Source organism: Quercus robur, chromosome 8, assembly GCF_932294415.1.
Source record: "Quercus robur chromosome 8, dhQueRobu3.1, whole genome shotgun sequence".
In the NCBI taxonomy this organism is placed as follows: domain Eukaryota; kingdom Viridiplantae; phylum Streptophyta; class Magnoliopsida; order Fagales; family Fagaceae; genus Quercus; species Quercus robur.
This window is the reverse complement of record NC_065541.1, coordinates 43,627,109-43,644,454: the sequence shown is the minus strand read 5'-3', so window position 1 is coordinate 43,644,454 and position 17,346 is coordinate 43,627,109. Positions and strand designations below refer to the sequence as shown.

At 35.1% G+C, this 17,346-nt stretch overlaps 2 protein-coding genes across 2 annotated transcripts; one reads left to right on the top strand and one right to left on the bottom strand.

Moving 5' to 3' along the window:
- The first annotated feature begins 5,480 nt into the window (after positions 1-5,480).
- Positions 5,481-8,596, top strand: LOC126695628 (trans-resveratrol di-O-methyltransferase-like). The gene is made up of 2 exons (XM_050392452.1): positions 5,481-6,401; positions 8,118-8,596. Exons 1-2 carry the CDS (start codon positions 5,631-5,633, stop codon positions 8,418-8,420), a joined length of 1,074 nt encoding a protein of 357 aa, XP_050248409.1. The 5' UTR covers positions 5,481-5,630; the 3' UTR covers positions 8,421-8,596.
- A 2,152-nt stretch (positions 8,597-10,748) lies between these two features.
- On the bottom strand, positions 10,749-15,183 carry LOC126695623 (uncharacterized). Its single transcript, XM_050392449.1, has 2 exons — positions 14,349-15,183; positions 10,749-11,257 (listed from the first exon to the last, which is right to left on the bottom strand). Coding segments are annotated over exons 1-2 (666 nt in total). The 5' UTR covers positions 15,014-15,183; the 3' UTR covers positions 10,749-11,256.
- Positions 15,184-17,346: the final 2,163 nt, after the last annotated feature.

Below are 17,346 nucleotides of genomic sequence, written 5' to 3'. Positions count from 1 at the left end.
GTTAATTCTTTCTATCTAAAGTTGTACTCTCTTTACTTGATTTTTCATCTGCTTTTGGAATCATGCTTTCATGCATCTGCATTTTTCTTTCATGCTTCTGCATTTTTCTTTCATGCTTTCATGTTGTTTAATTTTTTTTTTTATTTAAAAAAAAATTGAAAAATCAGAAAAATACAAAAACCATGTGTGTATGTGTGCTTTGGATGACCATTGAAACAAAATTTTCTAAATTTTGTATCTTTTGTAACTTAGATGAGCAACTATATGCACAACTAAGCAAGTGTGTTTTGTGACTCGTGTTTATGATGAGTAAGATTAAATAATCTCTTGTATTTAACACTCGTATCACTCTTTTTGACAGGAAGGACTACAAAATCCTAATAGAAAGGTATAAACAACCATCTCACCATTGTTACCTACCAATCATGAAATGACAACTGTATGCTTTGGCATAGCAAAAGTGCAACTTCAATGACATTTGTGTGCTTCGGCATAGCAAAATTGGAATGTCAAATGCTTAACATCATTAGGTATTTCTTTTTTCTCTCTTATATGCCCATTCATGATTTGCTTAAAAGAAAAATATGTAAAGAAAAATAAAAGCAAAAGGAACAAAATACTTTATATATGATTGCAAGCATGCATACTAGGAGATGTGGGAGTTATAGGATGTACCTCGAAGGTGATAGTCCCCATCAAACAGTTATGATTGTGTATGAGTTAAAGTGATTTTCTCATATCTCAAATCGTCATAACATATATACACTTATACAATTTTGTGATATTTTTCACACACAGCACGCAATATTCTTTGCCACTCTTGATACATGTGCAGGTACAATGTGATTTGGCCATCACAAGGTTTACATGTGTTAATATATGCTCACTAAACTGTCTTGACTTGTTTTGAAATATAAAATTGGTTAGACTTGTTTAATGTGTGTGTGTGTGTGTGTGTGTGTTTTTGGGATCCATGTGCTTAAATTGTTGTTGAGAGATGATTTTGAGGGTTTATAAGGTTGATTGGATCCTTAGTTAAGTTGCATGCTTGATTTCATTCATATATGTGTTTTTCCCTTCTTGAAAAACTGTTTTTAAGCAATCTCAACAACTCCTCGACACCTTCTTGACACCTAGCTTATTTGTCGAGCTTTTAAGCTATTTCTTATCACAATCTTGACACCTCTCGACAGCTAGGTGAATCGATCGAGAAAGCTCCTAACCTCTCGATAGCTTCTCGACAGCTAGTGGATCGATCGATATTCTTTAATCGTGTCTGTTGAATTGTTCCTCGACACCTTCTCGACAGTTGAAGCTGTCGAAGCCTTTTTGCTCGACACATTTCTCGAAACCTGTCTTGACACCTCTCGACACCTTTATCTATTGAGATTTACTGACCTTCTATATAAAGGTTTAGCGCAATCCATTTCTCACTTTTCTCGATCTCTTTCTCGACAAACTCTTCTTTTCACCTCCCAAACCTCTCTCACTCACTCCAAACTTTTTCCTCAAGGTTTTTCCAAGTTTTTCTTCACTTGGTGAGTTTCTAATCTCTCATTTTCATGTATTTTATGTTTTGAAACCTAGGTTTTGGGGATTTTGAAAAAATTTGGGATTTTTCAAAATTGATGAGTTTTTGTTGAAATTTTGGGAGGGTTATTGCTTAAATGAGTTTAAAATCTCATGCATTACATTACATAAGCATTATAACAGTATTATAATGTGTTTAGATGTGTGCAAATTGATTGTGTGCTGGTAGGATTGGATTGGGCTGAGCCCATGATGCTTTTTATACTGCATGTCACATGTTCATGCATTTCCCATGCATACGTACTCTCTTTTTAATATACTTGTTATATTTAAATTGTTTTGGGACTTTTTTGATTCTCTCTCTCTCTCTCCCTCTCTTTCTGTTTACGTTAGTCTGTGTCTATGGCAACTAAACGCAAGTCTACTCTGTCCCAAAACTCTCTTAATTCTAGGGCATCCACTTCTTCTGATCCTACTCCATCACATATTCAGTTCCATGATAAGGATGCCTGAAAGGCCTTCTCGGAGAACTTTTCTCGACGAGGCATTCATTTTCAATGCCAAGTTATCCTAGTGGACTTCGCCGACACTGGCCTACCCGATATCATTCACAGTTGGAGTTGGAAGTCATTGTGTGACGTCCCTGTCATATGTCCATCTGTGCTGATCCAAGTGTTTTACTCTAATATGCATGGATTTCATTTTTCAATACCTCATTTTATCACTCGCGTTCGAGGTACGCACATTGCTGTCACACTGTAGATTGTTACGAATGTGCTCCATGTCCTTTGGGTAGAGTTTCCTAACTATGCTGGTTGTGAGCATCTGAGGACTGTGTCCAAAGATGAGCTCAAATCTGCTTTTTGTGAGCGCCCTTCTGATTGGGGTAAGCGTACTGTACGGACTTTGCGAAAGGCCTTCAGTTTTTGAACATGATTATGACATTTGTTATTCACCCTCTTTCTCACTATAACTCCATTACAGAGCCTCGTGCTCGCTTTTTGTTGTCCCTTCTTCAGCATCTTACTATAGATTTTCCTTCTAACTTTATTCTTTCTATCATATATGTCCATAGGGATTAGGCGTCTCGTGACAAGCTCATCTTTTTTTCCGCTATCACGAGGATCTTACGTCATCTTTCTGTTCCCTTTCTAGCGTCCGACCACTTTTCCTTTATGTGTACCATAGATACCGTTACCGTTAAACTGAACGAGGCGTAGGTCGAGGCAGTTTGGGTCAGCAACTCCTCCCTTCCGTTTGATTCCATCCTGATCTGCTCCATCCACATCCGCTCCCTCCTCTTCTACGGGCAATATGACTCTCGGAGACATCATGACGCAGCTTCAGCGCATGGATGCTCGCCTTGATACACTCTTTAATGAGTTGTATTAAATGAACGTTCATATCGGCCGTATAGCATGATGACAGGCGATCATGGGTAGCTTTGCTTCTAAGGCTTCTCCTCCACCTCCTCTAGTAGCTTCTGAGGATAAAGATGATGATGATGATGCTACTGCTTCCGAGGATGATGATGATAATGACGATGATGATGATGATGGAGATGCTAGCTCTTTCAGTACAAATGAGATATCTACTTGACGCTTTTACCCTTTTGTCACTAGTGACAAAAAGGGGAAGTGGTTTTGTATATGAGAGTAGTCATACTTAGGGGAAGAGTTAGTATAGGACCATTTTGTTAGGAGGAGTGTTGATATCTGAGGGATGTAGTGAGGATTATATTGTATCTTTTTCTTTTCTCTACTTTAGATACATTTATTCTTATACATGGGTCTTGTGTCCATTATTGACATATATTGTACTTATCTTCTTTATATGTTGATGTATGTTTCTTTCATCTACCTTTACATGTGTTGTTTCTTTTTTCTCTTTATGCACATGTTTCTTATTATGTGTATGCAATCTATTATTTTTTGTTTCACACAAAGATGCCTTGATAAGTTTTGTTTAAAGTGTTTCAAAAATATAAGTTGTCAAAGTCTACTTGCCATAAACTCTCTTTTTGCAAAGTTTTTCAAGAGTTTGTGCTAGGATAGATTTTATTGTATTCAACAAGTGAATATGAGTTGAGTGATTTATGACTTCTTTCATATGTTCATTTGTTTGTTGTGATTTTGTCACGGATTACCAAAGGAGGAGATTATTAGGACATATGTGATTCACTTGTTAGGAACATATGTTACTATTTTATGGAATTGACTAATCCTTTGATAAAACGCACTTTACTTGTATTTGGATAAATCTAGGATGTGTTTAATACTTCAAGAAACTTTGTTTCAAGATCAAGTGTTGAAGTCATGCAAGTCTGTCTAAGATTCAAGCTGAAAAGTGCAAGTTTATTAAAACTCGACAGCTAATATCTATCGAACTTGAAGAGCTGTTCCAGCCCCGTGGCTCGATAGCTGCTCGACAAATGGCTATCTATCAAGGTTTATGAAAAACAGAGTTTCAGTTCTGTTTTGACTCCAATCCGTGATTATGTGTTTGAACTATTTTTTCTCACAACCCTAGACATATAGAAGGATTATTTTAAGAGTCGTCAAAATGAATACAAGTTGCACAAGTGTTGAGCAAAATTTGTTTAAGCAAATTGTGGTTGGAGACAAATTTGCCCTAGTTCATCGTTCTTGTGTAGAAGTTGCTATGTTTGTCCATCGTAGGGTTTTGTGACCAAGTATCTTCTGGATCTTCATCGTGTGATGAACTGAAGAACTTTGCAGCCAACAACCTTCTCTAGTTGGTGATTGAAGTTGCATACTGGGATCCGCGCAGTCGGTTAGTCATGTACTAGAAGCCGTGCATTCCAATGAGAGATTGTCACTACAAAACAAGTCCAATTGGGTATTGGGATAAGGGTTCAACTGTAGATTGGTAGAATGTACTGAGATTCCTTTACTTGTAATTGCTTGTTTTGATAATAGTAGATTCTTGAGAGTGGTAACCTTAAAATCACCCGATGGGGTTTTTGCCGTGTTGGTTTTCCCTATTCATAAGCAAATCATCGTGTTAATTTAATTTCTGTTGCACTTAGTTTATTTGGTAATTTGTTTGTGCTACCACGCTTATTGCATGTAATTGAATCTAATTAATTCACTTGGCTAATTAATTGGTTAATTCATCACAAGAGATCAATACATTCTTGACTTATCACAGACGAATAGGAAATTAGGAGTTTAATGTGATCATTGCTCTTAGTCCTCAAACTAAAAATTGACACATCATTGTTCTATTAGATACGCTAATGATTAAAGTTGTAATCATTTTAAGTTTGAAAGGGATTAAAATCAGTTACTTAAAACTTGAAAAACTAAAACCCATCATTTTTAGGATTAAAAGCAGTCATTTTAAACTTGAGGGACTAAAATTGCTAATGGTTTAAGACCAACCAAATAATTTGACCTAGAATTAACAAGTGAGGAGTAAATGACTCTAGTCTGCCTTGAATACACCGCCTGTGGACATTCTCTTAATTAAACCTGGACAAGAATCAACCATTGTTATATCAAAATTAAAACAAGGAAAATATAAACCAATTGTCCGCTCTTTTTCTTATTTCAATTAAGAGAAAGTTTTAAATACATAACATTTTTATAACAAACTTTAGGTTGTAAGTTGTTGCTAGTTTTAATTTGAACTCACCATTAAAATTACTTTTTTCTACCAATAAAAACCAAATAGTAACAATTTGTTACTTAAAATTTATTGTGAAAATATTGTGTATATATCATTTTTCTCATAAATCGATCCTATATAGTTGATAGATCCAAGGGAACCATCAAAAAAAAAAATTAAATAAAAAAGTAAAGCAAGAAAGACTTGTATTGTCATCCCTGGTATTGAATTAAAATGTGAAAAGCAAGCGAAACAGAATGCGTGAGAAACTTTTAAATCACACATATTTAGCTTAGAAAACGTGCTAATTATGTTTCTACCGTTAACTTTCCTTGTTCAGCTGAAAAGCAAAAGCATGCTTCGTCAAATTCCTTCACTCCATCTATCTCTAGTAACAATTAGCTCCACTACTATATATAGAAATCAGTGTCTCGTGAAATGAAGCAGACAGCAGCCTTGGACCATTTATAATGGATTTGAGCAATGAAGTAAGTGCTAGTGAGCTACTTCAAGCTCAAGCCCATATATGGAATCATGCTTTCAATTTCATAAATTCAATGTCACTTAAATGTGCAATTCAATTAGGCATACCAGATATCATCCACAACAATGGCCAACCCATGTCTCTTTCCAAGCTTGTCTCTGCACTTAATGTCCACCCTACCAAATCTCACTGCGTCTACCGCCTTATGCGCATCCTAGTTCATTCTGGCTTCTTTGCTAAACAAAAATTTGATGAAAGTGAGCAAGAAGAAGAGTATTCTCTTACTCTTACTTCCCGCCTTCTCCTAAAAGATGAGCCCTTGAGTGCAGCACCGTTTTTTCTTGTCCAAGTCGATCCCATATTGACTAGCACTTGGGATTTCTTGGGTACTTGGCTCAGAAACAATGATCCCACCCCATTTGAAATGACACACGGGATGACATTTTGGGATTGTGTGGCTCATGAACCAAGGTTCACAAACATGTTTTATAATGCCATGCTTAGTGACTCTGAGTTGATCGCGAGCGTTCTGATCAAAGAGTGTAAATGGATGTTCAAGGGATTAAAGTCCTTGGTGGATGTAGGGGCTGGCACAGGAACTATGGCTATTGCAATTTCAAACGAGTTCCCTGACATTCAGTGTACTGTGTTTGATCTTCCACATGTTGTAGCTAACATGCAGGGGACCAAGAACTTGGACTTTATTGGAGGGGACATGTTTGAGGCAATACCTCCAGCAAACGCAATTTTACTCAAGGTAGATACAGATGTTTTAAATTCTATCATCTTTATTATTATTATCTTTTACTTTAGTTTTATGAAGCTTATAGAACTTTATCGAACTTTATCTTTCACTCAATTTTTACCGAACTTTATCTGTTAAGACAGAGATGCTAACCACACAAAAGCCTCGTGTTTGTACCTGTTGTGGGTAGGCATGAGAGGTTTTGCAGTGTGTTGCATCCAATGGGAGTTCTAGGAATTCTGTTCAAGGTGTTCCTTAGGAAGTATAAATTATACAATCTTATTCATTTTTAGACTTTAGGTAATTAGATTTGATTCAATGTTATTAATTTCATTCTGTTTCAGCCGTAACAGCCGAAAAATACCGTGCTAGTAAACAAACCGGAACAATAACCCAACCTACTCCACTTCGAAAAAAATTTCAAGTCACTCCGATCTATTTCAGGTGTTTCGGTATACACCGGCCAAAATTTAAGATTCGGCTGACATGAAGTTTGTACTTAAAAAAAAATGTTCTTAAAACCAAAACAAATTTCTATTTTGTAAACCAAAAAACCTCAAAAGGAAAAAAAAAAAAAAAAAAAAAAAATGAAAAGAGAAGAAATGAACAAAGGTGCACAGCTAAAAAAAAAAAAAAAAATCATATTGAGAAATCTGAAACTCAAAACTTGAGAAGAGGCACTGCCGCACTAATACTAGCAAAAGACACCGAAGTTACGAACAAAGAAGAAGGCAAAACGTAGATGTAAAAATATAGATGAAAATGTGATAAAATTTAAAAGTATGAAGTGTAAAAATCAAGGAGACAGAAGACATGTGTGGTTAAAAATAAACAAGAAAAAATAATTAAAAATGAGAAATAAGTAATATATATCTAGTGAGGAAAAATAATATTGTAATAAAAAATAATAAAAAGTTAAAAATTATGTTGTATTGGCCAATGTGTTTAGTCGAAGGAAGCAAATCACTGTCCAATCTGTAGTAGTTTTATTATAAATTTTTTTTTTTTTTTCAGATTTTAGTTCTTTTTTTTTTTTGTGAGTTTTTCTTTTTTGCTTAAAAGACCCGAATATATTATTAAGTTGCTTAAATTATTGACCAAAACTTAATTTTATTGGCATAAAAAAAATTTAAGATGGTCCCAAAAATTTTTTAAAGATAAATAGAAATAAAATTTTAAATTATATATATATATATATATATATATTTCAGGCCAAGGTGGTCCCAGGACCAACCCTGCCCACTGCCATTGGTTGCACCAGTAAGCTAGGCTATCGAGTACTAATGCCATGCTCCAAGTGAGACAGTGAATATAGGGTGTTGAGGTCAACATCGTATAGGGTGTTGCTCCACCACCACCCCACCCCCAACCCATAAGGCTCACAATCGCCCCCAGCGGCACCCGGGTATTCGAACCTATAACTTCACTCTAATACCACTTGTTAGGACCATATATAGTGCTAGCTAACCACCAGCTCACCACCCGCCCGTTATGCAGGATGGTACCTCCCAAGCCTTAGAGCTTAGGGGGTTTAGGGGATTGGGGAATGGGTTCGAGTAGTAGTGTAGGATTTCCAACCATTAAAAAAGGGGTACCACCAGCTCTAGTTCTTGCCAATTCAACATTATACATACTTAATAATATACACGATCTTGTTTTTATAGATAAAATGTTCTTTTTCTAATGTTATTACAAGCGTCTAAACTGTGGCTCAAACTTCACATTTAGTGGATTCTGCATGACTGGAGCGACGAAGAGTGTGTGAAGATATTGAAGCAATGTAGAGAAGCAATTTTGAGCAAAAACAAGGAAGGGAAGGTGATAATCATAGACATGGTCCTTGGAATCCAGGAAATGGACAAGGAGTCAACCGAAACACAATTATGCTTTGATCTGGTGATGATGGTCTACCTGACAGGCAAAGAACGTAACGAAAAAGAATGGAAGAAGCTCTTCTTGGCTGCTGGCTTCAGCCACTATAAGATAACTCCTATTATGGGTCTGAGGTCGCTCATTGAGGTTTACCCTTAGAGCCTTGTCAACAACAGGGTAGTGGTAATGTATTTGCAATCCCAATTACTATGTATTATGAATAAATGATGATGTTTCTACTTTCATTTAAATTATATGTACAACATCTCATTGTATCTAAACAAGAAATTCTCAAATGGGTGAGTGTAGTAGATTGGTAACTCCCAGAAAGGAGAGGAATGAGATATTTATTTAGTAATATTTTTAACAAGATTTTTAAAAAGAAATCCCACAAGATTTTACTTTCACTTTCTAGATTGAAACTTTTCACAATTTTTAATTATACGCAATCAGAGCACTAACAAACCAAAACACATACGCCAAATTAAGACAAGTCATCTTCTTAATTTGTCTACATATGTCAATGTCACCTTCTGTATTCAATATCCATTTCTTGTCCACTTATATAACACTTAAGTCTTAAAACACTTTTTTTAAGTTTTTTATCTTTAAGCAACATCATTATAATACTTGCAAAACATCACATCAAATCTAAACATCACATGTCAATGATAGAAAACAAAAAAGTTAAAATTAGGCTAGGCCAATGTTAAGCCCAATTTTAAAATAAAATTTTAACTTAAGAAGATAATCTCTCTATTTTAACTATTCATTAAATTAAAAATAAAACCTCCTTTGTTTTATTATCAAAATATCTTCTTCTTTTTTAATTGTATGTAATCAGAGCACTACAAACCAAATTGAGATAGGGCTTAATTTTTCAACATATGTCATTGTCACCTTTTATATTCAATATCTGTCTCTTGTCCACTTCAATTGACACGTGCCAAGCAACACTTACTCTCTCTTTAAAAAAAAATCTTTTAAGAAACATCATTGTAATAATTGCAAAACATCACATCAAATCTAAAAATATTAGTGATGGAGAAGAATTATTGAAAAAAAAATGTTTATATTAGGCTAGGCCAATTTTTAAATAAAATTTTAACTTACGAAGATTATTTCTCTAGTTTTAGCTATTCATAGAACAAAACAAAAAACACCTCATTTTTTTCTTTGTTTTATTAAAATATCTTTTCCTTTATTTTTATTCTTAATTTCTCCCTTCATCCACATACACCGCAAACCACACCACCATATATGCTACCACCCACGCTGAACGCAGCCACCATATTGCAAATTAAGATTATAACCCCATTGCAAGATCATTGGTTCGACACGGGATTTGAGATTGAAAATTGAGAGATTATCATTTGTGTTCTTGTTGAACAACAATAGGTGGATGAAGACCTTGAGCTGATGGAGATTAGCTTCGAGTTTAAGTTTGCAGTAGAAGATGCAACGCGAGTAGTAGAAAGTGAGAGCTGAGACCTTAAGGTGTACAATGAGAGTGGTAGATTGGTCAAATCCAAGACCTTAAGTTGTACAATGTTAAATGGTAAACACGGTAAATGATGGATATTGCACCACCTTAAGTTGTACAATGTTAAATATTTACATAGGAATCTAAAGTTGATTTCTAGACTTAAACCAGATAGTGAAACCCAATTTTTTTGTGGCGTACTCACGGGCCATGTATAAAAAAGGCTTATACTGGGTGTCAATCAATCACAAATTGTGGCACACACTAATCTTTCACTTAAATTCATGCATTCGTAGATGGGAAGCTCAACAATGTAATATTTTGTGCTCCTTTGGTACGTGTATTTAAACAATAATTTTCAGTTTTTTAAAAAATATGTGTGTATAAAAAAGTATATGAAAATACGTGTAATATTGTTTAAAAATTGAAAATATATATGTAATTATTTAAACTCGCCATACTCAAATCTTTTAAGTACCTTTTCCAAGTATTTTCATATTCAAGTATAATAAATTTTAATCTATATCCTTATTTTATTTTTATTTTTATTTTGTCCTTATCATTTGAATATGTAAAAAGACTCACATTAATTTAAGATCAAATATACATATGTGAATTTGAAGAAATCATCAATTAATGTAATATGTACCTTTTCCCTTCGATTAATAGAACATGCATGAACATTCATAAAAACAAATAAATAAATAACCACCAACCATCTTAGGCAGATTGGTACCTCCCAAGCACACATTAACTGCTTTCGGGTAATCGCATTTGGATTTCCATCCAATATCAATAAATAAATAACTGCCAATTATGGGACAGTTCCAATGAAAGGTCTAAAATAAACAGATAAAAAGGTCGTAGACATCTCATCTAGCTGAACACCAAAACATGCAATTACATGGTATTACTGTTAGCATTATTTTGGCTTATTGCATTTCTTGCTAATGCATAACACAGGTCAAGCTACAATTCCGCAACATAAGCAAATGACAATAAAATTAAATGCAAAAAGTAATGAGATAGATTCTTTGATTTGTAAAAGTATATGAGATAGGTAATGCCACGAAATAAATCTTTTTACACAAGTAGGATCATCAAAGAGTACCGTGAAGGCATATAACAATGTAATTGGAAGCATCCCAACAAGATGCTAACCTAAAAACAGATAAAAAGAACCTTAAAACTGAAAATCAAACATGTTAATTCTGCATTTCACTGGAACCTGAATAACAGAACCAATGATCAAGCATTAAAAAGACTTAGATGCCTAAGCCTATCTTTTGCGATACAGCACTTCAAAATTTGGCATAAATCCAGTCACTTGGGGTTGAGAAGGTGCCACCTGATTGGATACTATCTTCCAAAAATTGAAATTCCGTTCATTCTGAAAATCAAGGCCAGTTCCAGAGAGAAAAATGACAGAAGTTGGTCCCTATAGAGAATCCCTTTGTGGCATCAAGTACGTCCCATCCTTGTCCGCAGGAAAGAATCAATTCACCAAAATAATCTGAGCGTTGTTCACGGTGATCAATATAGTCAGTAAATAATCCAACAGGCAGAGCAATATTAAAAAAGAATATCCTACATTTCTGTGTGGCATTGTTCATTCCAAAAATCTGATCAGCTTACTAAATTTTTATTTTCTCATGGCACACAATCATGAATGACTGCATTCATTGTGATGAAATTTTATTTTATGCCAATCATACATAAGACCAGCTTGGTGCATCAAAGAGCCCATTTGCCTAATAAAAGCAGAAAGACTATTAATTTGGATAAGGGGATTAGTCCTAGTTTAGAGGAACTAGATCAATACTAATTTACCTCACAAACAGCATATCTCTTTTCTTAGGATTCTGTAGTAAAACTGACCACTATCAAAGTATTTTTATTTGCACATTTCTAGCAATTACGCAATTTACACTTAGTCATTCAATACGTGAGATGAGACCAAGATACATTTTTCATAATGTTTCCCCCTGTTCAACTTATTTCCTTTTTCCTAATCCACATTTCTAAATATGTATCAATTTTCACATGGGTCCCATCATTCACTACGTGAGCTGGAAAAAAAAAAAAAAAAAAAACCCACATTCACAATGTTTCCACAGGTTCATCCTTATTAACTTTTACCTAATTGGGAAAACAGTAGCACCTTTTTTTTTTTTTTTTTTGGGAAGGGGGGGGTCCTGTTTTGGTAAGCTAATAAACACAAGTTAAAATACATAAACATTGAGAACCCCCATATATCGTATAATAGTGTGCATTGTGGCAGGCCTTTCCTATCACAGCACTCTCATCTCTCTAACCATTCTTTCTTACCTTATAGGCATGATAAAGGTCGCATGCCTCAAAATCAACCTCAAATGTGCCATTCACAGCATCTCCATATTGTCCAATGCATTAGGCACAACAATTTTACACACCAATACACTGCATTGCTGCCCATTAATTTCATATATATAATATCCCAAACCAAAGTCAGATCCCGGCATTACCAAAAATCCAGATATATATTTTCAACCCATAAATAGGGCAAAACCCAAGTGGGGGATTTCCATTGAATTTGGTTCAATTTGCAATGAGAGGAATAAGATGATGACATTAGAATTTAGAAGGCTAGATACATTACAGACTAGAAGTTGACAGAGGAGCTACATATCAAACTAAGATTGGAAAAACTAATAAGGTATTGGGATCCAAGACTTTAATAAGTTAGCTGAGAAAATATTGGATGAAACCCCAACCCCTTAAAAAGTCTCAACTGTACCCAAAATCAACCTCAATTCAAGATGTCAATAAACAAATTTTACATATAAACCACACATAATCAAAGCCATGCTTCTAACAACAAAATATACCAAAGAAGAAAATGTTACAGAAAATTAATTTATATCTATGAAAAGAAACACACTAAACTTGATTTAAAAAAGAAAGAAAGAAGTGACTAAAGCTACATTATTGTACAAGATCTCAACATCCCAAATCAAGTGGCTGTAAAAAGAAAAAAAAACAAAGGGAATAGGAGGAAATGGAAACAAAAACTAGGAATAAAGGCCTCTAACGCTTTTAGGGAATGTTCAGATAATCAGTTTGTTATTTCATTCTCTCACTTGCAGCAAGAGTTGCCAATCGCATCTTTTTCATCATAGACATTTTTTTTCCTATAATAAATTTATCTATATTAAAAAACAATACATAAGCCCCTTCTTATCAAGTACACAACGAGACTAAATTTACAGAAGTCTGAAGGACTACTACCATTCAAAGTAACCCAGATTTAAAGAGTCCCAACAAACTTGGATTTCACCCCTTCCACTCCCATCTCTAGACCTTCAAATATATTTCTATTCCATTCTCTCCCTACTTCCCATCAAAAACATTATCTCTGATCTCACCCTTTTTTGGTACCCCTCTGTTCTCATTCTTTTCCTTTCAATACGTTGTCCTAGCAAGTAGCAACCTTCGTCACTCAAAAATTGCATCATTGGTCCCACTAGAGTTCATCCCACACTATCATCGTTTCAAATTCCAAATTCCACCTCATCTAATTCTATTATAAACATCAACCAAACCTGATTCAATATGAACCACTGCAACTCATAAGTTGAGCACATCCACTATTCTCTAAAAGACTAACCAAATACACACCATAACAAAGTACCCTGCCACCCGTGGTTATTATAGAGTTCACTCTTATCCTTATCTTATCATATGCTTACGTTAACTAATTATCTATTATATTTCATCACATTAAATTTCCCTTTCATGTCATTCAGGCCAGAGGAACCTGTTGAACATATTTTTTTGAATATGTACATTCTTTAACAAGTATGCATAGAGATAGAGAATTAAATTAGAGACACAACGCATGACAATTCTAATTCTCTCAAGTCTCAACATCATCCATACAGCATAATGGCCACTCATGTTTTGCTACTTAAAAAAAAAAAAATTGCAACCTTAAGTAGCATCTAGACATTTTCTCAATGATTCATCATAAGAAAAATGCCAACAAAGAATAACCTACTATTCTAGACCCTCATGTATTGTTGTTCAATCAAGTAGCAATACCACTCCTATAAAAAATAAATAAATAAAAAGTAGCAATACCACTTGCCAAGAGCTTTGTAGCTCAGTGGCATAGCCTGCTCTCTTTTATTAGGAGAACCAGGTTTCAAATTCCTCTCCCTGATTGTAGAAAAGTGGCAATACCACCAGGTAACACTCCAAAAAACAAATTAAGGCCACTGAAAATATTTCTAAACACAAATCTTTCTTGCCCATGCTCTCTAGTCTCCTCAACTCCTTCCACCAATTAAAATTGCACACTGATTTCCCCCCTTCCAAAAAAAAATACAAACAATATCTCTTTTCAAACCATATTCCTGTCCTATTAAAAACCATGCTGCATAACATGTTCTACATTAAATATCCAATAAAGGATCAAGTAGTGAACCTTATTTATGCCAAAAAAAGAAGATTTCTTTAAAAATCAATGCAACAAGTACCCAAATAAAAAATTCAATCAAAAAATTTACAGTAATAAGAAGACAAAAATTGAATAAACATCGACAAAAATAAGCAAAGAACCATACCATCCACTCGAACCAGGCCGGCTTCCACTCGATCTTGGCCGATTCGCCATTCCCAGCTCCGATTCATCACCCCTCATCATCCTCTCATACCCACCACCCGATTTGGGCCGCCCATCCTCTCCGTACCTACCCGGAGTCCCGAAATTGTTCCGCCCCGATTCCCTGACCCGGACCATATCCGGTCCAATCCGCTCCTCCCTCCCCGAAAAACCGGGTCTAAGATGTGGAGGCACAAATTTGTCCGGCTTCGGAGACGTGACCACACCCACCACCTCCTTGTCCCTCTCAAAGCTCGGAACCGGTGACAGAGCAGGAGAACCGGAGCCGGTACTACCCAACGGACGAAGAGAAATCTGGTCCGAACCGGGATCAGACCGGGTCCGATCGGGGATCAGCTGGCTTTGCTGGGGCTGTGGGGAAAGAGGTTGCGGTGGTGGAGTGGTGATGGGTTTGGGCTTGGATGTGGGTGTGGGTGTGGGTCGGGTCAGGACCAACATGCGGCCATGGGTCTTGGGAGAAGAGATTGCAGAGTAAGAGGGTGAAGAGGAAGATGAAGAGGAAGATGGTTTTTTGATGGGTTTGGAGTTGGGATTGGAATTGGAAGGAAGGGTTTTCTCGTAGATCTGATTGAAGTTAATGGAGGTATACTTGTTGGTTTTTGCCATCCACCACTACTTTTTTGCCTTTTTTTTCCTTTGTTTTTGGGATCTTTAACTTGACAATGATCTGAACAGAACAGAATGGAATGAAGGTTGGGGGTGTATTGTTTCCTGTTTTGATTATAGTTTTTGTGTTTTCTACTTTTTACGTTTCGTTTTGTTATTGTGTTTGTTTTGTATTTTACTCCTACGTTTTTGTTTGTTTTGTTTGTTTTTTGTTTTTTTAATTTCAGTGGGTGGGCCTCTTGTTTTTATTAAGATGGGTGGAATCTCAATTTGTGGGGTCACTGACGTGGCTAAGATCGGAATGAGCTACAACAAATTTGCTGTTTTTGGAACTCTATGTTCTAAAAATTATATATAGATTTAGTAATAATATTTACCAAAAAGAAGAAATATATATAAATATATATATATATCCTAGCCTTTGAGCACTCCTTCAAAGGCTTTTTTTTTTTTTTTTTTTTTTGGATAAATTTTAATAATTTATATTTATTATAATTTAAAATTACTATATTTTTAAATTATAAAAAAATATTTAGAAGTATGATAAGTATTATGTATTTATGGGTGAAAAGAAAAAGAATTTCACATATAAAACTGAAGTTAAAGGTTTACAACAAATAACAAAAGAAATATTGAATTTTCCATCTCCATGCTTACAAAAAAAAAAAAACTTCTGGGCATCCAAAATATTCTCTCCAACTCACAATATACCTTCTTAGGACCAGCAAAACTCAACTTCCTTTGCAATAGTTTACAAATCAAATTTCTCTTTCAAACAAGAAACAAACTGACCCATGTGTACTCTCAGTTCCCATTTCAAGCCAAACTTCTCAAAAAAAAAAAAAAAAAAAAATCTTTTCCTTTTACCTTGATAGTTCTAAACACGAAATTTGATCCAAATCAAATATTTACAACTAAATCCACTCACGAATTCCACATATACTTTCCAATTAAACCATGGGTCAATCACAACCAAAAAGATTCTTTTTTGTTTTCCCATTTTTGTAAGAGATTTAAGACTAAATGGAGTGAGAAATGTGTGTTTTTGCTGAGTTGAGCCAACTTGACCAAGGTATCACCGCCAAGAAATGATGGCAGCGACAAATGTTGATGAAGTGAGAAAAAGAGAGAGAGAGGGGAGGACCGGCAAAAAGAAATGGTTGGGATTATGTTTTGTTTTACTTGGGTTGGGGTTGTGGTTAAGTGCCAACTGTTGTTAAGTGCCAACTGTGGTTAAGTGAATTTGGTGACTTAGGATGGTCATGTGAGATGCATATGGTCCAGGACAGATGTTAGCTTCACATGTTGCCACATAACACTGTCTGCAGTAACTCCTACAAACATGTTTGCAGAAAATCCTTGTCCTTTATAAAATGAGAGCCTTTTAACAATTTATCTGATACATGGTCGCCAGAGACTAGGATATTCCAGGGTTTCAATCCCCTTACCAATGAAACATATAATTTTAATTTTTTAATTTTTTAATTTCATAGGGAAGTTTAGATAATCCATTTTACAGAGTGTTCTCTGCTGAATTAGAAGTAGAAAAAAAAGGGAACAGGCAACTTGGTGCAATATTATGAGAAGGACTACTAACACATGGTTGCGTATCATAGTAAGTATGGTAGGTCTCTGTCTAAGAAAGATCCTAGCATCAAGTACATAAACATGTCCTATGTTTCCGAGGAGAATCAAAGCTATTTTATATATGCCGTTGTTCCCCTTACAAATTTGCAAGATTTGTTTTGAATGTCACTTGGAACTCATTCTTTTAGTATGGGATGGGGATTTATACCATTGGAACTCGGTTTGGAAGACACTTATGCAACTTTGTGATGTTGTGGGTATTTTCGGGGACAATGGCATCTGCAATGAGCAGAATGTTTCTCTTTGTGATTGCCTTAAAGGATTCAATCAAAGGATCCAAGAAGTTGGAACTTATCCTTCTACATTAGTGAGTGTGAGAAAAGAAACCTTCTTCAATGCTCAAATGACAACTTTCTCATGATATCCATCATGCGCTTTACAAGAGCACAACAACATCCAGCTGTCAAAACCATTGAAGAATGCAGATTAAATTGGGTAAGCGACTGTTACTGTGGAGCTTCTCTTACAATAATGGATATTTAATTTACGAAGGAAAACTTATGCATCTCTGATCACCCTTACCTAATAATGAGTTAATTGGAGATATTCATCTTCACATCTCAGCATTTGATGAAATGGGAAGTAGAAGTAAAACCAAAAATTCAAGAAAGGTTGCTTGGATTATTGGCGTTCTACTCTTTTTTCGCCTCATTTTCATTGTATTGGGAGTATTTTGGAGGAGACAT